General features: G+C 40.4%; 1 protein-coding gene across 1 annotated transcript in view; it reads left to right on the plus strand.

The window, feature by feature from the left end:
- Window positions 1–2,488, plus strand: part of LOC310936989 (mothers against decapentaplegic homolog 3) — a 35,893-nt gene extending 33,405 nt beyond the window's left edge. The window contains exon 8 of the mRNA XM_083901168.1: window positions 1,019–2,488. Within this exon, the coding sequence (XP_083757294.1) occupies window positions 1,019–1,142 (124 nt within the window). The 3' untranslated portion in view covers window positions 1,143–2,488. The remainder of the gene's footprint in view (window positions 1–1,018) is intronic.
- The last annotated feature ends 22,451 nt before the right edge of the window (window positions 2,489–24,939 follow it).

Here is a 24,939-nt window from a genome sequence, read left to right on the forward strand (position 1 = left end):
GAACTTCTGCAATCGGATGGCAAAAGCACACTTTCAGGCTACTGCACAAACATGGCAGCCTCTGTAAAGCAAGTATACACATATATTTAGTAATGACTCCAGTAAAGAAGCCTAATAATTGTGGATAGTATATTCAATTTCTGCATGTAAACGCTCTTAAATGTCATTCTTTCCTTGGATCATAACCAACATTCACGCTCCCTCTGGACATACATGACAATAACACTTGGACTGAACCAGTCACAACCACCCGCACATTATCATATTCTGTGCAATACTGTAAATACTGCAAATATAGTCACATGTACAAAATAATTATTCCCCGGCTGTAAATAAATGCTTACCACCCATAACTATAATCAACCGCCATATATACCATATTTATCTTTAATATATATGTATACTGTATATATTATATTGTGTATATATATTTTTATTTGTATACATTGTACATTTGTAATATACATATTTAATTGCTAACAGCACTTCTGAATGGATGCAGACTGCATTTCGTTGCTCTGTACTGATGACGTGCAATGACAATAAAGTTGAATTCTATTCTATTCTATTCTATTCTATTCTTACATTCCAACATTAGACAATCAGACCACGTTTGGCCTCCTTTGTGAGGGTTAAAACAATTCAGATGGCAAAAGCACACTTTCAGGCGACTGCACAAACATGACGCCTCTGTAAAGCAAGTATACATTAATCATTTGTATTTATTTAAAAGTAATCACTCACGTAAAAGAAGCCTACTATGGATAGTATATTCAATTTATGCATGGGTCATAACCAACATTCCAACCATAGACCACTTTTGACCTCCTCTGTGAGGGTTAAAATCATTTTTTCTTTGTGTTATAAAAGGTTCCAGTAGTGTTTTGAATCAGATTCTTTGCTGAAACTTGACTTTGGAGGTGAACTCACCCCCCTCCCCCCCCTCCCCCCCTGACACTGTCCCTCTCAACAGCTTCCTTTGTGCTCCTATAACATCTGTTTCTGTTCTGTGTCCCAGGCGACAGACGGTGACCAGCACCCCCTGCTGGATAGAGCTCCACCTGAACGGCCCCCTGCAGTGGCTGGACAAGGTGCTCACGCAAATGGGCTCCCCCAGCATCCGCTGCTCCAGCGTCTCCTAGGGGGAAGAACCTCCCACGCGGCCACTTCCTGCACACGTGTAAAATGTCAGTGACTAGAAACACACACGCACACATGCAGAAAAACAAAAAAACAAAAAAAGAATGGCTTCAGTACAGAAAGATGTGGATCCTCCTCGTTCTGTCACTGGCTCCTTCCTCCCCTCCAGCTGTCAGTAGCACTTTTGACATTCATGTTTGTGGCACAAGGGGACAAGTGCATTAAAGCAGTACCATGTAAGTATGATCGTCACGTTTTTGTCCAGAATTGTTTTGTTTTGTTGGAAAATGTTTTTATTAAGCAGCAGCTTTGTGCCAGAAAAGGCTGTAACTATAGGAGGAAGTTTTCAATTAAGATATTCTCATTTTCATACTTTTTATTCTCTCTCTTTTGTACAGATGTTTAAGTGAACAGTGGATTTATAAAAAAAAAAAAAGAAAAAAATGTTTTTTTGTTTTTAAGCATAATAACATTGTGAAGCACGTGTAAGATCGTGTTTAATGCATTTCACTTGACTTTGTATCTGGGCATTTGGAATACAGTAGAGTATGAAGATGATGGGAGGAGGAGAAAAGAAAAAAGGTTGAGCATCATTTTTAAACACTGTGTGAAGGAATATAAAGTGATGACGCAGTTTCAGGTTCAGTGTGTGAGAAGCTTCAGTCTCTCTGCTCTTTCTCAAGTGTGCCAGGAAACTACGGTGGCCTTCGCGTACCAGAAATTACGTTTTGGGTTTGTGTTTTAAAAAAAAAAAAAATGTAGAAAGCACAAAATGGCCTCCGTAAACCAAACCGTTCTTTTTAATTTTGAAACGACTTTACACTTTACGGATAGTATCTTCAATTTCCGCCTCAACACACTGTTTACGCACTGAACCTTTAAACTCTGTCCCTCAGCGATAGCCATACAAGCATTCACGGATTGTTCTGACACGGTAGATAGACAGATTACCGCTCCGATCTCAAAGTATTTGAAGACGATGATACTCCTCACATGTCACTTTTGTAAAAATGCAATGCAACATTGTAAGGCAACGTGGACAAAAGCACATTTAAAGGTCCAGTGTGTGGGAAACAAAGTAGAAAAAAACTGTTTTTCGAAGTCTATTATCACTTGGAAAAAAAACTCTCTTCTACAGAGTTTACCGTGTTTTGTACGGTAGCTCAGAATGGACACATTTAAGTCCACATTTGAAAACCCTCATTGTTTCTTTTAATGGCGCTTTTACATGATACAGTTCTAGCACTACTCAACTCTACTCTACTCCGTTTGGTATCAGACATGTCTTGTCGTGACATCATTTTGTACGTGGCGCCATCAAGTAAAGCCCAATTTATACTCCTGCGTAAAGTGCTCTGCGTAGGCTACGCAGAGTCCTCTGCGTCGACGCAGAACCTGTTGTAGAGTCTCTGCGTCGTCTCCGGATGCACGGAATATTTTTTAAGTGTCCGTCACTCCGTCAAGGGACAACGGAGACGGCAAGAGCTGCGATTGGTCCTCAGGACAGGCCGAGCGAAGCTGCTCTGTGCCGGCTCACAGTGAGCACCGAGCGTCCACAGAGGGCGGAGCTGAACACCGCCGTCTTCGTCGCTGCCGAACTATAAATACGTCATATCTTAACACACACAGCACATGTTTAGACTCTAAATGGCCAATTTCTCGCCTCAAATGATCTTAAAACTGCGTTCCGTGACACAGAAAAGTGACAAACGGCCACTGTTTCAACAACAACAGTCTTTCTCCCTCGGACGCCATTGCTCACTGTAGCCAAAAGCACAACAACCTTGCGCAGCGACCCCTACTGATCGGGCGGGAAATTGCAGCGCCTGTCCGTCACCACGACGCAGAAGTATAAAGGCTCGAGTGGTCTACGTGGTGACGCAGACGGATAACGCATTACGCAGTCGGAGAACTATAATGTGGCCGTAACGAGCAAAGCAGTTGCACTGAATACTCATCCGTCTCTGACACAGTCGCTGAACGGAAAAACAGCTGAACCGGTTGTGATTCGATCGCCGGCGTTCAGCAGTGCTGTTGGTATAAAAACACCATGACTCCAATGGTAAATATTGAGATTTTAGACACTTCCTTGCTAAACGTTGGAGATTAACGCACGTTTTCAGTATTCAGGAAGTCTTTATAACCGATCTAGAGTTCGCTATTGTTCGGCTTGATTCTTGCAACGGACATGGCGCTCATGAATCAGTGGACGACAGTCTGTCGACATCACATTTTGGCTCGGCTTGCTGGGTAACACTGGGTAACACTGGGTACCAGGTACTATCACTGATGGAAAAGCAAAAAAAAAAAAAAACTGGACTGGAGTTGAGAACTGTATAATGGAAAAATGCATTTACACACTTCAATTGGGTGCTTTTCCTGCACACTGGTCCTTTAATGAAAAGCTAAAACAGTGTTTTGAGAGGAATGCGTGAAATGACGTGTGCATCAATTTCAGGAATTTTCCAAACGTGTGTTTGCAGCATTGTGTCGTATAGTCACTTTGTACCTACAATAACAGATATTTTAGTTTTTTTATTCGACTTGAAAACATCTCACACACCTGTACCGTCCTGTCGTCTCCAACCAAACACACATCGTGTCATTTCAGTGCTTGTGTGTGTGTGTGTGTGTGTGTGTGTGTGTGTGTGTGTGTAACAGGAGTACAGAAAGATTTCAGGTGCATTTCTCATTTACCCGTCGTCAAACCGTGACATTGGTTTTTCCTTTTTAAGCATCAGTAATGTTTTTTTGTAAACTCAGGATCGTATATATAAATATATACATAAACAAAAAAACAACAACAGATTTATACACAGAAACAAGATGCATGATTCTTTAGACTTTAAAGTCAGTTGTTTTTATTTCATTTTTGTAGCACATTAAGATTATAATGTGTTCATGAGTTCAAGTGTTTTTTTGCATGACGTGACAGAATTAAGCTTTAACACAGCTTTTTTACAAAGGGAAATGTATAAATATATATATATATATATATATACACACACACAGAGAGAGAGACGTGTGTAAATAACATCAAACCTGATTGACCCTATTTACGACTATTTACATGTAGTTACATACATGAGTTATGACGTCACCTTTGACCTTTATATTGTTAATGGTTGTGGAAGCAGAAAGAACAAAGAAATAAGCTTCAAATTAACAAAGAAATAAAGCGCAGCAGCCGCTTCCTGGAAGTGGATCTACTTCCTTCTGGTTCTATAAAGAACACACACACAAAGACACAGTGGGTGTGAACACGGACAATATTTTTTTATAGTACTTATTTACATGAACCTGGTCTTTTTGATGTCGATACCAGCCCAGTGGTGCTAAATCCTCAAAAAGAAAACCATGAGATTGTTTTACTTCTTCTTCTTCTTCTTCTTGTTAAAGCTGGCAGATGATGATGATGATGATGATGATGATGATGATGATGGAGGAGACTCATAACTGTTGTAATGTGGGATTGTTTCAGAAACAGTAGCATCTACCGATCTGAGACAAGACGGCTCTTTGTGGAGCTTTTTAGTGTCCTTGAACACAGCAGTCCTGGTCCTAATGGGCTCTTAAAAAACCCCATAGTCAATGTAATTTACCCTCTAGGGATTTTTATTTTCTTTTATTTTTTTATTCAACTTATAGTGCTTGTGTATTTTTCCCTCCTTTTGTCTAAAATTCTCACTGTAATCTTTAGTAGTCTTTTTTTTTTTTTTTTTGCTTTGAATTGGTGTCGTCTTGTATAAAAATATACCCGATAAAAAAGTTGATGTGATGCTTTGTATATTTTTTTGTTTATTATTGTTGGTCAATTAATAAAATATATATCTCGTGGTGATTGCGGCGTCGACGTTGGATTACCGTTATCTCGTCAGTCGTTAGATTCGATTCCACCTTTCAGCTATAGGGTTTTTCTAGCCATTTTGAGTAACCATGGCGACTAAAATCGCAAAAAAAACTCCAATTAAACCCAGCGCAATTTGGAGCCTCACAGAGTCGTCATACTCTAACATAGAGACGTGGTTGAAACTTTAAACAGTTTCACAAGACCTGAGACATTTTTCACCTCAATCAGAGTTTTGATAACTGTTACGGTTTTTTAATCAGTCACAGTTTAATTTTTGGGACGTTTTTAAGATTTTATAATGAGTGTTTATTGCGCTGCTAGAGTGGCCACACTTGAGCTGAGGTTTATGAAAATAATCGAATCAAACTCTTCTTCTGCGCACAATTTCCAACCTACACAGACGACGTTTACATGAAGATGTTGTTATGGTTGTTGTCTAACCCTGTGTGTTTGTTTTCATTCTCATATGACTTACAGTTTTTCTTAAAATCACCTTAAAGGGCAGAGAGTTCTGGTCAAAGCTCCCATTGACTCCCATGTTAAAACTCAGCTCTGGAGTTTTTATTTTTATTTATCTACTTTTTTAAAGACGAGGGTGATTTTAAAACTGTAATTTTTCTGTCAATTCACACCCGTTTGTCACAGATCTAAATGTGGGAGCTCCTGAAAGCCTCCTGATGCTCACATACCAAAAAATGTTATCTGTATCATCAACCGTTCTTGAAATGCGACAACTTTAATAATAAATACGCAGTTAAAATGACTATATTTATAATTTAGGCAGGAAAAATAGAACAAAAACTGTTGCTTTTTCTGTTTTTCACCAGTTTTTGACTCTTAGAATCAGGTGTTTGGAAAAGGGGGAGGGGCTTGTACAAGTATAAGAGTCGGTTGATTCCACAAAAATACTGCATTGTCTAAATACTTCAAGTTTTAAAGGTTCAATCCACCCAAATGTTACTCCACGGATATGCCACCAAATGTTCTAGTTCCACTACACCAGTGTGTGAAGTATGTGTGAGGAAGAGGAGGAGGATGAGAGAGTAAATGATCTTATGAGGAATAAATCTGCCTCCTGTGAAACGGCTTTGCTCGGCCTAACTTTATTTTAACATTGGTGATAAATGTGTTATATTTCAAGAGCTCAATATTTTCTGGTATAAAAAGGTTTTAAAGCGGAACTAGACCGGAAGTTCCTATTAACGCTGTTTTTTTGGTGTGTATCTGCGTCATTACCTTGTTTATGAAGCCCTGAAGGTTCGAAACAAACAGTTCAGCCATTGCTGAGAACGCTGTGTTTTATTGTAATCTCGGGGCTCAACGAGATCACTGAAAATCCCGTAATAGTTACGTAAGCAGCGATTCTCCTGAACAACCGATCGTCCTGCTCCGGGCACTAGTCCGGGTACATCCGGTTGCGTACATTGAACCGCAGAAGAAGAATAACGTCCGTTGTGGAGGTGTTTCACGAGCGACAGTGTCTTCTGACTCTGGGTCTGACTCCGGGTCAAAGGTCGTCAAAGTGACTGCGGCGGGGAGTCGTGACGAAGCTATTTTTAAACACTGTTAAAACAATGTTTTGATAATGAGGAGCAGTGCATCCGCCGTTCCAGAGGGGGGCGCTGTGCTTCTGAGAGCGGGTGTGTGCTGGATAGTACTGGCCAATCACAAGACTCTGTCTTCTGGGGGTGAAAGTTCACTCTGAAATCTCGCAGCAGAAAAACACCGTCAGAAAAGAGAGATTTCTATCGGCTCGTTTACAGCAACTAGGAGGTTTTTGACCATAAAAACAAGTTAATGTATGTAAGTAGACCTCCATAACTAACATATATGTGCAACAGGACCACTCTATGTCACCTTTAGAGAGTGTGTGTGGCAAATAATGTTGTCAGTGATGTCAGACGCAGACAGACATAATTACAGGCCCAGAGCAGACGTGCTCTTGTTTCTTGGTAATTCAAACCCACACCTTTCACACACTTTTGTTCTGATTTTTTTATTTATTTATTTATTTATTTATTTTTAAAAGAAGAGCCTCTTCACAGAAACCACTTCACTGCGTCGACAAGTGGTTCCGGTGCATGAGAAAGTCTTTTGTCGAAGAGAGACGGTGACTTTTTCCTCACATTTTTCCTCGCCGATGACTGAACGGCTGAGCGCCTCTGTTGTGTGATGACATGCAGAGATACACCAGCTTACATAACCACAGTGTGTGTGTGTGTGTGTGTGTGTGTGTGTGTGTGTGTGTGTGTGTGTGTGTGTGTGTGTGTGTGTGCTCCCCGAGCATCATCACACACACACACACACATTCACACGATTTTAATAATTAACGCTGCGGTTTGCTTTGCTGCAGAGTCAAACACGTGGAAATCATAAATATTTAATTGTGTTTGTGCACACACAAATTAATAAATCAAAGCTCAATGAAGAACTCTTTTTATGTAGTTAATGCAGTTAAAGTTATAAAGAGTTATGGAATAATTTAGCATCATAATTATGTTTATTTTGTTAAATGCTTTGTTTTGAAATTATGTTAAATTAAAGTTTGAGTTTAGTTTGGTTGAGTTTATATACTTTTTTCTTCACTTAAGGTCAATATCCCTGATTTACATGTCAAATAAAAATCATTCACAATTTTAAAACACTTCTAAATACAAGGACTGCAACTAACAATAATTTACATCATCTGTTAATAAGATTATTGAATCGGGTTGTTATTTAATTATTTTAGCAATGAAAATTCAAGACCTTAAAAGACAAATAGCTGAATTTTTTTTTCATTTTTTTTTATTGCCAAATAACTCACAACTAGTATGACCTTTGACAATATCGTTATGTCATGACACATGTTCTGTTCTTATCCGATGTTCCAGTGTCAAACGTAACAGAGAATTTAACATATCACCAATGAAGACTTTAACTTCTTTAATCAGTCTGTTTTTTTGCAGCGTTACTGTCTCGTGACGTTGTCTCTTTATGTGAAACTAAAACAAAATCTAAAAAAAAAAAAAGTGTAAAAATTAAGTTGTCTGTGTTTCTGTCAAACTCCAGGATATATCTAGAAGAACAAATACTGTAAAAACAACTAAATAAAATACAGTCTTCACAAGCTCAATGTGTTTAAATATGTTCTCATGTAAAAGAAAAATATAATGATTTGGCAAAGAGAAAATGATAAGCAGCAAAATTGGTGAGGCTGCTGATACAGAAATAACCACAAGAGGGCGCTCAACACACCTAAACTGAATGACAATGTTAATTAAACACTTGTAAGAGTTTAGAGCAAATGCAATGTCTGATTTTGTATTTTCTTCTTTTATAATTAAAGTTTAAAGTGGAGATTAATACAAGGCCACGTTTGTTACAACCCTTTATGGTTAAAGAAGTAATGGAAAGTTACATTTATATTACTTTGTATTACTACTATGAGGTGGTGGTTTCTCAATGAAACGTTTTAAACTTATTCTTAAACAGAAATACTGTATTATTTAATGAAATGCTCCTCCTCAGGGAAAAGTCACTGTTATCAGTTTGTTTCAGCTCAATGCTGCCACCTGCTGGTAACAAGGAGTACAGGAAAAACAACTCGACTCTCATGTTTCTGTAATGGTCGATGCACCAGGATGTAGAAGCTCTTTAACTGAAAATGATATTTTTAATGCCAAAACATAAATATTATTGTGTGTTTAATCCATGAACTTTCAAATTTACTGTTTTATAAAAACAACAGTTATTTCTGATGTAAAGGTTTAAGTGAAATCATTTCAATTTGGCAGAAATGTAATATAAAATAATTATGAAGTGCTCATTCACCTGATTATATGATGTTGTTGTTTTATTATAACTACAGAATTAGAATTTTTTAAATATACATATATGTATATATATATATACATATATATGTATATATATATATATTTATTTCAGGATGTATGGCGGCCCACAACAGACAAACACAACTTTGGAGTTTTAAAGATAACGGAAGGTTACATAAGTTATTCAACACACTTGGATAATAAATACGCAGTTAAAATGACTATATGTATAATTTAGGCAGGAAAAATAGAACAAAAACTGTGTTGAACTTTATTTTTGTGTGTGTTCAGCTTTACGGTTTTATTTACACGTACATGACCAAAAAGTAAATGACAGATTTTAATGATGATGCTCAATGTTGAGGGACATTAAATATAATTAGGGAATTTCACTTGCGCGAAAGTGTTATTTATTTGACCCGCGCCGTTACTTGTTTATGTTCAGTTCAGCTCATTTCAGTCCGCGAGGAATTTACAACGAGTCAAAAGCATTAAACTGACAATAAAACAGGAGACAAAAGAAAAACAAAAATATTTTTTTTTATGGCATTGAAAGGTAAACGATGAAGCACAAGCGTATATTATGTCTACCCTTTATAACCAAAAACAGAGAATAAATAGACATCCTTTTATATTTGCCCATCCGATCATTTCATCACGACTCTATGTGGCTTGAAACAAACTTTGTTTACTGTTGGGTTTGTGCAGCAAAGCAGGACAGATGAGGATATTTGATAAATGCACATAAACATTAGGTACGGCCACCTCATGCTGACTCATCAGCCCACATTTAATATAATTACTTTATTTAATGTCCTTTTAATTAGCCTGAACATGTGTATTTCCTGTTAAAAGTGTGACTTACATTATATCTGATTGTTGTGATGCAAATCAAAGCATGGTGAATTCATATATGAGCATTAATAACACACTATTTCACGGGACAACATTAATGATAATATATACAGTCTCTGCATAATAGAATATACTATCAGGATAAAGATTCAGTGACTGCACAAATATTGACAATAACAATAGTGTTTCCCCTCATTTATCACTCGTCAGTGACGGAGAAGAATTATCAACAGCTTTGAGTCCACGCGATTACAGCTAATAGTGATGGAACGCGCTTGTGAGCGTTGAATTGACACGACTTAGTGTTGTCACACGTGGACGTAAACACGGACAGATGAGCGGCGTCGACGGCGTCTCCACGCGAAGGTCACTGTGGAGCAGACGACAGGAAGCACGTGTTGGTAAACAAATCCATCTTTGCAAAGGTCACCGTTTGTGCCCGGGAATTTTCTCCTTCACTCTGTCTCTCTTTATCCTCCCTCTTTTTTTTTGTCACCTTCTTCTTCTCTTTCTTCTGGTGACGGACAGAACAGTTTATTTTCAGTGTTCTTCAAGTGTCCACGCGAGAGGATAATTGGCCAGATGTTGGTCCAGATCTGGCCCTTCTGACAATCGTGGGTTTTAGGCTAATTTGAAAGGATTATCAAGCCAAATTATCCGGTTTTTGGACACATTAACAAGTATTAAACATGTTAGATATTTTTTGACCGAACACCACAATAATAACCAAGGAGAGCGAGTTGACCGGAAAACGGATGTAGCCGTTGTTAGCCATTGTTAGCAATATCGATGGCTAGCAACACTTGACGTGGTGTTTTGCACACGCTAAACAGTTTAGCAACATGTTCACGGATTTAAAAAAAAAAAAAAAAATGGAACAGTATGTGTAAGACTGACTTTGTTTGAAGAAAGTAAGACAGAAGTGCAATTAAGTGTTTAATTGGAGCGTTGATTTTATCAACTGGTGTTTAAACCAGTTGATAAAATGATGCCGTATTGAACACAGAAACTGCAACAACAAAAGTATTATCAATTATAACTGATAGTAATTGAACGGTGTGATGTGTACAACTGATTTACTGTGAAACAAATATGACAGATGTGCATTTAACAGTAAAAAATAGTGGTGGCAGTATCCCATGACACTTTCATTGTTGGACAACTTTGCTTTGGGGTGTGTTCAGACTCCAACTGGAATGCACCATTATTCTCTGGCTGTGGTCTGAGCTATTTTTCTGAGGAATGTCTGCCACCGGTTGCTAGGTGAGGGGGGAAAAAGCTGAGATTATTGCTTTTTCGCTAACGTGAATGAGCAGCTACGGGTGGCTACGTTACAGCTGCGTCTGGACAAACGTTACAGCTGCGTCTGGACAAACGTTACAGCTACGGCTGGACAAACGTTACAGCTGCGTCTGGACAAACGTTACAGCTACGGCTGGACAAACGTTACAGCTGGATCTGGACAAACGTTACAGCTGCGTCTGGACAAACGTTACAGCTGCGTCTGGACAAACGTTACAGCTGGATCTGGACAAACGTTACAGCTGCGTCTGGACAAACGTCACAGCTGCGTCTGGACAAACGTCACAGCTGCGTCTGGACAAACGTCACAGCTGCGTCTGGACAAACGTCACAGCTGCGTCTGGATAAACGTCACAGCTGCGTCTGGACAAACGTTACAGCTGCGTCTGGATAAACGTTACAGCTGGATCTTGACAAACGTTACAGCTGCGTCTGGACAAACGTTACGGCTGCGTCTGGACAAACGTTACAGCTGCGTCTGGCCAACGTTACAGCTGCGTCTTGATAAACATTACAGCTGGATCTTGACAAACGTTACAGCTACGGCTGGACAAACGTTACAGCTGCGTCTGGACAAACATTACAGCTATGGCTGGACAAACGTTACGGCTGCGTCTGGACAAACGTTACAGCTGCGTCTGAATAAACGTTACAGCTATGGCTGGACAAACGTTACAGCTGCGTCTGGACAAACTTTACAGGTGCGTCTGGATAAACATTACAGCTATGGCTGGACAAACGTTACGGCTGCGTCTGGACAAACTTTACAGGTGCGTCTGGACAAAAGTTACAGCTGCGGCTGGACAAACGTTACAGCTACGGCTGGACAAACGTTACAGCTGCGTCTGGACAAACGTTACAGCTACGGCTGGACAAACGTTACAGCTGGATCTGGACAAACGTTACAGCTGCGTCTGGATAAACGTTACAGCTGCGTCTGGACAAACGTTACAGCTGCGGCTGGACAAACGTTACAGCTGCGGCTGGACAAACGTTACAGCTGGATCTTGACAAACGTTACAGCTGCGGCTGGACAAATGTTACAGCTGAATCTTGACAAATGTTACAGCTGGATCTTGACAAATGTTACAGCTGGATCTTGACAAACGTTACAGCTGTGTCTGTCTGGACAAACGTTACAGCTGCGGCTGGACAAACGTTACAGCTGCGCCTGGACAAACGTTACAGCTGCGTCTGGACAAACGTTACAGCTGCGTCTGGACAAACGTTACAGCTGCGGCTGGACAAACGCTACAGCTGCGTCTGGACAAACGTTACAGCTGCGGCTGGACAAACGTTACAGCTGCGTCCGGACAAACGTTACAGCTGCGTCTGGACCAACGTTACAGCTGCGTCTGGATAAACATTACAGCTGGATCTTGACAAACGTTACAGCTGCGGCTGGACAAACGTTACAGCTGCGTCTGGACAAACATTACAGCTGCGTCTGGATAAACATTACAGCTATGGCTGGACAAACGTTACGGCTGCGTCTGGACAAACGTTACAGCTGCGTCTGGACAAACGTTACAGCTGGATCTGGACAAACGTTACAGCTGCGTCTGGACAAACGTTACAGCTATGGCTGGACAAACGTTACGGCTGCGTCTGGACAAACATTACAGCTGCGTCTGGACAAACGTTACAGCTGGATCTGGACAAACGTTACAGCTGCGTCTGGATAAACATTACAGCTATGGCTGGACAAACGTTACGGCTGCGTCTGGACAAACGTTACAGCTGCGTCTGGACAAACGTTACAGCTGGATCTGGACAAACGTTACAGCTGCGTCTGGACAAACGTTACAGCTATGGCTGGACAAACGTTACGGCTGCGTCTGGACAAACATTACAGCTGCGTCTGGACAAACGTTACAGCTGGATCTGGACAAACGTTACAGCTGCGTCTGGATAAACATTACAGCTATGGCTGGACAAACGTTACGGCTGCGTCTGGACAAACATTACAGCTGCGTCTGGACAAACGTTACAGCTGGATCTGGACAAACGTTACAGCTGCGTCTGGACAAACGTTACAGCTGGATCTGGACAAACGTTACAGCTGGATCCTGACAAACGTTCCAGCTGCGTCTGGAAAAGCAACATGGACGGACTCTTCTCCCACAGGCTGCTGTTGGCCTTGGGCCAGCATGTCTCACACAAACACACACATTACACTTCAGCAGCCGCTCTGAAAGCCAACACTCATCCTCTCCTGTCAGCTGGGCCACACGTCCACGAAGAGGAAACTGTCACAGCGGAGACATTTTGTTCTGACAACATTCATAAGCTCCTTCTGTTTGGTGTAATAGAAAATTAAAAAAAATCAGTGGCAATTCTGCATGACTGTGTTGTTTGTTCTTTAAAGAAAGTCTGTGTGCAACTTTTAAATAACAAACAAACAAATGTTTATTTATCTTAAATCAGATGTTTTGAATTCATACTGGGCTGGATGGCCTTATATAATATTTATAATGTTCAATCAATGATGGAACAATAGGTCAGTTCAAGGTAGGTTGATAATTAGCAGTGAATTCTGATGCTGATCAAAAGGGAGTTACCTGCACTTTAAAAGCGTATATTTAATGAAAACATGGCAAAAACTACAAAAAACTAATTTGTAGGTTGTAAGTTGTAAATTAACTTTGTTTATTCTAGAACATTCTAAAAGAGCAAACCAAGTTTTTGAATCTATTTTACAGCTGGGTATTCACTCAAATTACTTACTGAAAATTAATAAATACATGTAAAAAAAATATTATTTATGTATTATAAATGTTTTTATTGTTTATATGTTGATTTTGAATGGAATGGCAAGTAATTAATACACAAATGCAAATTCTCAAAAATGTCCCTCAATTTTATCAATAAAGTTTTTTTTTGTTTTGTTTTTTTAAATGCGTGCACAAAGGATTATGGGTATTTATACTGTGCCGTTGAGGATTGACAAAATACACGAGTGCAAAATGTCTGAATTTGACGCCTTTTTTGGATTCTTCTGCTGAAATTCAGCCGCAAATTCATCATCTTTACTTGAGTCAGAGAAACGACTGAACAGGTGAGTGTTTAACAAGACACAGGTGAGCTGAATTACGTAGTTATCTGTGAAACAGGAAAGCAAAAACCAGAACAGGAAGTCAAGCTGAAATGAGGACAACACAGTAAATACACCAAAATAAAATAACTGAAATATGTAAACATGCAAATGAAAACAATACAATAATACTTTTGTAATTTTTATGGTCCATGAAATGTTGTAAAATGGAAATTATGACGTTTTCAAATGTCTTGTTTTGTCCACAAACCAAAAATAATTTAAGGATTTCTTTGTAACGTTGAGCAAAGAAACAACAAAACTATTCACATTTAAAATCAAAGAACATGTTTTAGTTATTTAAAAAAAAACACAAACCGATTAATCGATTGTCGAATAATAATTGAATTTTGTTGTTGGAGCAAAACAAGCAAAAGAGTTTCATTTTGACCCGAGAAGTATTTTTTTCTTTCTATTATTTCGTCAATATTTTGTTCTCATTTTCCCTTTCCACCTAAACCAAAGCGCTCTACAACGATTTAACTTAAGCTTCCAAAGTTAAATCGTTATATAAGATTAAGGCAAGAACAGGTCAACGTTAAACTCAGAGGAGCGGAAGGAAAGAACAATTGTAGAAGCAGTGGAGAGAGAGAGTGAGGGGTGAGGGGTGCTGAGGAAAAAGCAGCAGGGAAAAGAAACAGTGAGGAAACATATTTACTGACATCCATGGGCTGTCACCACTCTGATTAATGGTGGCTGGAATCCCTGCCTGGTGAAAAGGTGTTGTTGGGGTGTGGAGAAAACCCAGGCTCTGACCCAGAACTAATAGCATTCGACTTGAACAAGCTGTCCAACCTGAGAGAAAGTGATCACCTCCACCACCACCACCACCACCACCACCACCACCACCGCCGCTGCTCCTGCTGCTGCTGACTGTACACCACCTGACGGGAAACAAAGTAGGAGAAAGTTAGAGATGAGAGACGAGGCAGGTTCACATCACAGACGATGAACTTATCTGGATTCTACACTGCGTTTAAAACCAAGTGTGCAACTTTTAAATAACAAACAAACCATTGTCAAATGAGTTCAAACGATACTGATAATCTGTTCCTCAGTATAGTGGTGTTTAGATTTCATGTCCCCCCCCCCCCCCCCCCCCCCCCCCCAGAGACAGACATGCGCTGCACACAGGAAGTGACGCATCCACGCGAAGTAGAGCTGAAACGATGAATCGATGAACCGATTATTAATCGATTACTAAATTAATCGCCAAATATTTTGATAATCGATAATCGGTTTGAAGCTTTTTTCATGATTAAAACAAGATTTCTGATTGTTGTAGCTTCTTAAATGTGAAGATTTCCTTGGTTTCTTTGCTCCACATAACAAAGAAATCATTAAAACTGAATCATTTTGGTTTGTGAACAAAATAAGAAATTCGAGAACATCATAATTTGACAGTTTTGACAAACACTGATCAACGTTTTTTTAAATTTTCTGACATTTTCTGGACCAAACGATCCATCGATTAATCCAGAAAATAATCGACAGATTAATCGATTATGAAAATAATCGTTAGTTGCCGCTCTAATGCAAAGTTACAAAACTTAGCAAAAAAAACAACCTGTTGTTCTGCAGTTTGACAGGCAAAACGTGTCTTATTCCCGCCCGTCCCTGCGCTGCTGGTGTATACACACAAACAGTCCCTCAGTCAGGTCTGATAGTATTGCTTGACGGTGGCCATTTTCAGATGAAAGTCCTGCAAACAGGCAGCATAACAACATCAACAGAAATCTATTCTATGATGCATGCCTGAGTTTCCCAAATGTTTTATATGACATTTTAATCGAAAACAGACTAAGAATTTATATTATAACTCATGACGAGAGCTAATTTGTGCATAATCTAACTAATAATGTAATGTAATGTAATTTCCGTAACACCTAATAGTCTATGGTCTATGTGTGCTGGACCTTTTTTTTCGTGAGTCAAGCGTCGTTTTCTCGTAGCTGGCTGGTGAATTGTGGAGAATTTTTTTCTGTGTGCTGGAAAATTAACAAGCGCACTCCGGTGGCTGAGAGGTGTAACTGCAGATAATACAGTAAATAATAAGTAAAAGAGCTGGCGAAAATACCAGGTGTCTACATACCAGGTGTTGCTTTATGACCAACAGAGTTTTCTTGGTCATAAAGTAACAACAAATTCCATCAGTGCTGCTCAGCAGCACAATCACGGGTGAAATATTCGCAGGCCCATGATGAGACACGTTGACATTATTTGGGGGTTTAACAAGGTTTTGTCAATATTAACGGACTTCTCTGAAGAGTTAAAGATTTCCAAGCTTTTTAATCACTGACTAAAGATGCGGGCAAAGCATCACTATGCAGGATATTTACCCTAATTTAACAGCTTCATAGTCATTGTGACGGTTAGATGTTTTGTTGTGGGGACATCGTGGGTTTGTCTCCACTCCCCCTACTGTCTGTCTGCGGAAAAGCAGTCTTGCGAGATTAGGACCAAATGCACGTAGACCAGGAGAAGAGAAGACGGGAGAATAAAATGGTAGAATATGAATGGATGTTTTTACGGTGGTGTTGTAAAAACATATTTTTACCTCGCGACTATAGGGGGAGCTCTGTGGAGATGACGTTCAGCTTTAAATCTTGACCCCGTGACCTCGGTATCTCTGTCTTTGAGGCCCCGTGAGGTAAAAGAAGGAGGCTAATAGTCGTGTGTTTACCAGCTGTGACAGCGATGCTGGTTTTGTTTTCACCGTGTGAATCGACACCCAAGAACTGTAGCTCAACTTAAGTCCCCGACGTAAATAATTGAGCGGTTGTGTTGGTGGTCAGCGTGCAGCGCCCTCTGCTTTATTTACTTCACTGTGTGAACTTCTTCCACACAGTGTGTGTGGGTGTGTGTGTGTGTGTGTGTGCTTCTCAGAATGGACACAGCCTTGTAACTGCAGAAATACCTGCTTCTTGCACTAAATCAAGGAACATTGTTTCACCCACACATCAACACATCCAGCATTTTGAAATAATTCCAGCGCAATCACAGAATCTTTTTCCATGGCACTTTTTCCCCGCTTACCTTTCACTGATGTGCAGACTTTTCCACCTCAGTCGAGCGTAAAAAAACTTACATACGGTATTTTAATAAATGTTTTTCGATTTTTTTTTTTGTATTTCTATTCATGTTTTTTTTAATGCGCAAAGCTCAAAGCTATGCCTAATTAAAAGCAGGCTGATGAAAACACACCTGATAAGATTAAGGGTCAAGTCGACAGCCAGCGAGTACCTCGGGGCCTCAAACTCAGAGGGGGGGCCCCCAAAAAAACAGTTGATGGCATTATTACACCACAGTCAAAGCCTTTATAATTAAGTAGACACTTCAATAAAATTGGTTAAATACATTGATTGAGTTGAGAAACTCTAAATTGACATTAGGTGTGAGTGCGCATGGTGTTTGTCTCTGTGTGGCCCCTGGTCGGGCTTTAACACCGGTTCTGGTTCCTGAACCCAATTCGAACCGACTGGCCCATTCAGACCGAAATATCAGGTTCGGAACTGGAAATTTTGATTCTTGAGGGAACCGAGAAATACCTGGTTCTTCCCTGCGAACTGTGACATCACCAGACCGAGTAACGCTGATTAAAGGCCACATTATACTTCTCCGACTGTGTAATGCGTTATCCGTCTGCGTCACCACGTAGACCGCTCGAGCCTTTAAACTTCTGCGTCGTGGTGACGGATAGGCGCTGCAATTTTCCGCCCGATCAGTAGGGGTCGCTGCCCAAGGTTGTTGTGCTTTTGGCTACAGTGAGCAATGGCGTCCGAGGGAGAAAGACTGTTGTTGTTGAAACAGTGGCCGTTTGTCACTTTTCTGTGTCCCGGAACGCAGTTTTAAGATAATTTGAGGCGAGAAATTGGCCATTTAGAGTCTAAACATGTGCTGTGTGTGTTAAGATATGACGTATTTATAGTTCGGCAGCGACGAAGTCGGCGGGGATCAGCTCCGCCTCTGTGGACGCTCGGTGCTCACTGTGAGCCGGCACAGAGCAGCTTCGCTCGGCCTGTCCTGAGGACCAATCGCAGCTCTTGCCGTCTCTGTTGTCCCTTGACGGAGTGACGGACACTTATTAAATATTCCGTGCAGTCGGAGACGACGCAGAGGCTCTTCGACAGGTTCTGCGTCGACGCAGAGGACTTTAGGCACTTTACGCAGAAGTATAAATTGGGCTTAAGGTCCTCCCACTTTGGTTCAGCTTAAACTTCTACTACTTCATTTCGCCTATATGTCAGCTGGGATTGGCACCAGTGCCCCCCCTCGTGACCCTCTTGTGGAGGATAGAAGATGGCCCCAGAATGTTGTGTGACGCCCCTGCTCCCTTCTATAGGCCCAATAACCACCAGCTATTGCATACGTGCGACTACTCAAGCCTTTTAATCACACAGTTCAGCTCACACTGAACTAAACACAGTCACTAACGGCTCGTGTGGACGTTTCACAACAAAAACACCACAAAAAACGGATCTTGATTCAAATAATCTGCAGTTTGTTTGCCAGGAACATCATCCTGCCGAGGTTTTTTTTTTTTTTGTTTGTTTTTTTTTTGCTGAGGGCAACAGCTAGCCCAACAGCTGGGACATAATGAAGCTCTGAGGCACTTGTTCTCCCATCGTGTCGTGCCAGCACATGTCTCCTCCACCAGATGTTCCGTGTTTTCCCTCCAAAAACGCTCCACTGCCAAAGCGTGGGACGATCGCTACCAGGCAAAGCGAGGAACCAGCTAGCTTCACGGTCGATTCGTGATTATAAGGTGATTGTTCGGTTAATTGCTTGTTTTGTGTTTAGCGGGGCGAGGCCTTGTCGCTCACTTGTCATCTTTTGTGTTGTTGTCTGACAGTTTTAACTCCGGCTGCCGTCGTCGGTCTGGTCCGGAGTCAAGTACGAGACGCTAAATGCAAATGATTACTTTTCAAAGATTGTCATAGAGGCTGTTGTGTTGATAAAGAATGATATTAAAGTGTTTTCCCTCACAGCAGCAACATGTCAGCTGACCTGGCACCGGGTTATTCTCCACCAGACAATAGCAATACACAACGTCCAGTGATGCAGAATAGCAGAGAAGCCTTGTGTCATTTCCCTCTCTCTCTCTCTCCAGCATCATAAATGTTCTTATATGTAGATCTAGAGTCAAACAGACCAGAGCAGGCGTTAAATACAATAGAATCCGTAGCTGTGGAAAAGCCGTAGCCTTGTCATTGTTCCCAAAAACATAGAAAAATCTATATTATTATGTTTTCCACACAATTCCCCAAACCCCTCTGCCCAGAATCAACATACAAAGCCAAGCAATAATTCTGCACAATCACACGTGATGTTTTCTCACATTCTTTTTTTCCGTGGAGGAACATTTTATTCTTTGAAATTCTGTGAAATTTAAACTATTACTCAAAATGATGGTTCCATGAACTGATTAATCAGCACCGCAGTCGACTTTATGTTAACTGATACGTTGCCTACAGCATTTAACTGTAGTCTGTTTTGGAACGCCGATCACTTTTAATTATATATATATATGTATATATAAAAATGTGCAAAAAACATTTAAAAGATATTGCGGGTACATTTTTGTAATTTTTGGATTCAGCTGTGCAAAATGGTCCTAATTCAGTTGAAAAGACAACTTACTTTTTTTTGTAACCCAGTGTAATAGTCAGCCTCACCCTGCACAATGGTCATTGAAAATATTTGCAAACCTCTTAAGGAATAATTTGAATTAATTTTTGAAATTGAGGAAATGATCCATTTGCCCTGATGCACTTTGACATTGGGAGGGATTTTGAGGGGTGACTTTATTCAAAAAAACAAAAAGTATCTTGAAATGACTTGAAATTTCCTATAATAATAGTTAGCATCACCTTGAACAAGGATCCGTTGAAAATATTTGCAAACATCTTAAGCAATCATTTTAATGAATTTTTGAAATTGAGGAAATTATCTATTATTTGCCCTGATGCACTTTGACAGTGAGTGAGGTGACTTTATTAAAAAATGAAATAAAATAAATAAATAAAAATAAATTTTCTATTATAATAGTCAGCATCACCCTAAACAAGGATCCATTGAACATGAAAAAAAAATACCTTTGTTGGGACATTTTGGGTTAAGACTTGATTTTAGGGTTAGGCTTAGAATTGGGGTTAGTTTAGGGTTAGGGTTAAGGGTTAAGCTTTGGCAATTAGATGTGATGGTTAAGGTAAGAGGCTAGGGAATGCATTATGTCTTATGAGTGTCCTCACTAAGAATGCTCTGCGAGAACGTGCGTGTGCGTGTGTTAATTATCTCTCATGTTTGCAGGGCAACTGAATAAATTGAGTCTACATGTTTTTATACATGTAATTAATTGAAATCATATAAGTTGCGCTTTGCTCGGATCCCGTTAAACCGAAAGTGAGGTGTAGTTAAACCTAATTTTCTGTTTGGGCAAATGAAGCAATCTCTGTGGGCCATCACGTCACCGACCGATGCACATTTAGATTTCTAACATCTGGCAAGCCACTGGAAATTGGCTTCTGTGGCAACATTGTGTTGCCATCATCCTCCCGTCATTAGCTTTCACCATTGCCCCGGGGTTCATAATGTCGTTAGCTTACATAGAGACGCCAGTAAAGTGATGTTACATGACGTTCCTCAACTCCTTTTATTGGAGTAGCCCGCCACGCAGACTGCTCGTCCTATTCCGTGGACACCACAGGGAAATAAGACGTGATGAGAGCGCGCACACTTGATGACACGCGGTTTAAAATTTCTTGCGTCAAACATCATTTAATTTGAGGACGAGGCGAATAAAAAAAGCGCCGCGCAAGCTCGGAGGAAATTCTAGTGCAATGTTACGTGGCTCTCCGAGAATGGGCGATAAAGAACGGGGTATTTAGCCGGTTGGCTTACGCAAGCTTTTGCACATGTTAAGTCTCTGTCGTGTGGCTCGATGTTTGTCTGCTGCATGTTCTCCTCACATCTGCACGAACCTCGAGAGGTTTAACACCCAAAGTTGCACCATTGCCGCACTAGTTTTAATCGAATGTGCAGTCAAAATGATTAGCCACAATGAGTGAAATTATGTAGTTGTAATTACAAACAGATGGGAGGCTTTATTTGCACTTAAGGCGACTGTGTGCTTGGGAAATGCAGTGTGAACAAGAATAATTAAGAAGTTAGAGTCTTGTTTTTTCCAGTTTGGGTTTAAATAATCAACACTATGGTATAAATTTGTTTTAAATTAACTATATAGTTATATGAATGCTTTGCCCGGGAGCAGCCGCCGTCACCTCTGAGCTCTGAGGTTGTGAAAATAAATACATATTGTTTTACGTTTGTTTGTTTGTTTGTTTTCCACAGGGAGGCGGCGTCGCTTCGTGCTGAGATGTTTCTCGACACCGGAGAGACGGTAACTCATCAAGTGAGTCGGACTTGACGCTTTGCATTTTTTTTCTCAACATGTTTATCTTTTAAACGAATAGTGGAGCCGATTGCTGAAACAATCGTTCCCAATCTTTTCACTTTCACGCATCATATTTGGCAAACAAGTGCTTCAGTACCTACTCGCTTAGAAAAGTACGTAATCCACTTGAAAATACAAAATGGCCGCCATTTGAAGTGTTTTTTTAACAGTGTTTGAACTACATTTTGATTGATTAATCCTATTTTGTTGGTCTGACCTCGCCATCTTTTTAATGATGCACTTTGACAGTGAGGTGACTTTATTCAAAAACAAAAAGTAACTTGAAATGACTTTAAATTTTCTATAATAATAGTTAGCATCACCCTGAACAAGGAACTATTTGCAAACCTCTTAAGGAATAATTTTAATGCATTTTTAAAATTAACAAAATGATTCATTTGCCCTGATTCACTTTGACAGTGAGGTGATTTTGTTCAAAAAACCACAAAGTATCTTGAAATGACTTGACATTTTCTATAATAATAGTCGGCATCGCCCTGAACAAGGATCCGTAGAAAATATTTGCAAACATCTTAAGCAATAATTTTAATGAATTTTTGAAATTGAGGAAATTATCCATTTGCCCTGATGCACTTTGACAGTGAGGTGACTTTATTAAAAAATAATCTTGAAAAGGCTTGAAATTTGCACATGCACACACACACACAGGTTTGCACAGCTATTCTTCGTCAGTGTTTGTGCTACGTCCCAAAGAGGTAATGAATACAAGAAAAGACACATACTGACCTTCCTTTTTTTTTTTTTTTTTTTTTTTTAAACAACTTGACAACAACTTTATTCCGTGTCTGCCTCAGTGATCTGTGAAGAAAGGTCATTGTAAGAAAGGACAGATTTACATCCCCTCTTTTCCTCAAGAGGGCGCTGGTGTCTCCTGCTCCCACCTTACAACAGAGGCACGACTGTGTCCCACTGCTATAGTAATGATCACCAGAATAATAATCATCATCATCATGATTTAGACGTGTGGTGCCTTTCAAGGTCCCCAAGGCTGGTACAGGTGACGGTGACGGTGACTTCAGTCTTACAAGGGGAGTCGTAATCTTTTTTCTCATGATCAGTTTCAGTCTGAAGATTAAATCAGTGATTTTCATTCCAGAGAGCGGTGAGCTGCAGTTGTTTCAATTAACTGATATATTAATGCTTCTTTACTGCTGCCTCATGCCTTTTTCCTTCAGACCGACAAGTCAATAAAACACATGAGGTTTTGATTGAATATGAACTCTTGCTATTTTATTTGAGTATATGTAACATGTCACAACAACCATATATTACAGGCGCTGTAAATAACAGATTTTTGGCTTGGAAAGTTTAAGATGAGGACCTGTTTCATCTGTCCATGGCTGTAGTCGCTGTACAGTGACTGGATAGTTGTGTGTATGTAAAGTAGTCACCAGGAGCTCTCACCAGGAGTGTGTTATGTGTTTTGTGTCGTTAAATTCCTTGTTAGGCTGCACTGTCTCCCAGGGCCTTATCAGTCACTGGGTGAGTTAATTGCAGTTCACTCGGTAAACAACAGAGGTCACTAGAAACTGCTCTTGGATGAAGTTGGCTCGTCCTCCTCATCAGAGCCGGTGTTTTTCACAGTGACTGCTGTGAACTCGAGTTCCCGAAATATGCTGCAGTTGTAAAAGTCTTTCTTTAAACTACCATTAACAAACAGCTTGTTTCTTATTTCCAGCCTGATTCAGCAAACCTGCGAGCACAGGCGTGCTTTATTTATGCTGGTGGATTTTATGCATGACAGTTTTGCTGAGGGGAAAAATGTTCCTCCTTCCCATCTTCCCCATGTTCCTCTATTGATTTTGGCGCCGCTTTGATGTGAAACCGTGCCAGAAGTGTCACTTAGATAAATCACTGTTAGTCCAAGCTGGCGTAGCTCGGCACTGGTGACAGAAGGGAGAATTCCACGCGGATCAAATAAATACAGATGTGGTATAATTAGTTGTATTCCCAAGGAGCCTTTTGTGGGCATGTTAAAGATGCCGGGGATCAGCTGGTTCCATCTACTATATTCGCTTTTGTCAGTTTAAAACAGGAGCAGAAGCTCGGAGGGTCACGGCCCATGAGGTTTTTGATGAGTCACGCGTCCGTGATCCAGGTATGGAAATTAAACAAGGTGAAATGCCTGCAGTAAACTGCAGCAAACTCCAGTGATGTGAGGCCGACTTTGTGAAATGAATCAAACAAAAGTAGCTTTATGCTGCTTTTAAGTACAGTAATGAGCCGTTCAACTGCAGCGTCCTGCACGTTTATTTGTAGGTGACGGGGGGGCACGTAATTAATTTCCTTCTATTATTGAGCCTTTTCATTTTATTCAACCTGAGAGTAAATTCTTGTTGACAATGTCACCGACGCAGAAAAAACTACAAAAAAGCACAAAACACTCCGCCAAGGCCGCTCACTTTCCCACAGTGTAAATACTCTCAAAAGGTGTTTTCCAGATAACCCCAAAAATAAAACATGATTTCAATAACATACTTACGGTTAAGAAAAGTTAAGAAAACAATGTAAAAACTCTCATTCATCCAAATCAAACGCCAAGGCGTAAACATTTTGTTTAAGACGAGTTTTAAACGGATACACGGATCGAATGCAGGTCATACGAACACGGCTGAGAATGTTTGGTCATCCTTGGTTTTCAGATATGGGACAGCTATGACCTCAGCGACCTTGAAGTAGGCCCTAACCCTTAGCCTCACTCCTATCCTGGTTCATAACCCTCACCACACCTCATATTCTGTGATAAAAGACACTTTTATTATTTTACCGCTGCTCTGAGCGTTTACATTGGAGTCAATTAAAGGGACACTGTGTAGTATTTATGGGTTTATATAACCCAAAATCCACTTTTTTATACATATTATGTGCTCCTGCATTGTCTAGTCGCTGTATAATATTCTTTGTTTAATTTTCGTACTGTTTCAAAAAGTCATGTAAAATAACATGGTCGCGGGCCGCGGTTGCATAGCCACTGTTAGCAGAGAGAGACGCCATGTTTCTACGGGAGCCTGTAAGGACAAACGCGAGAGAACAAAACAAGTGTCTCTTTACTTGTAGCTGAAGTCCCGCCTCCTCTCTCTCCGCTTCGTCTGCTACGGCCGCGGTAGCTCCGCCCTCTCCCTCACCTCACGAACCTCATCTGCTGACACGGAGAAAGACGACGAGGACGACATTTGACCAGCTGCGGATACCGTAGCGCTCAGGGAAGGGAGGGGGTGAGCAGAGGAGCAGTTCTTTGTTGTATATTTCAGCCTCTCCTCTAGATGGCACTATAAACTACTTACTTCACCTTTAAGTGCCCGGTGTTTCTCTTCCAAACGTGAAAGTGTACCTTGTTCGAGGGACGTGACAGAGCGGCAGGTTGATAATGACCATACACTATAATTATATCGCAATCTCTTTATTGGAA

The sequence above is a fragment of the Microchirus variegatus genome, assembly GCF_963457635.1.
Source record: "Microchirus variegatus genome assembly, chromosome: 14".
NCBI lineage: Eukaryota > Metazoa > Chordata > Actinopteri > Pleuronectiformes > Soleidae > Microchirus > Microchirus variegatus.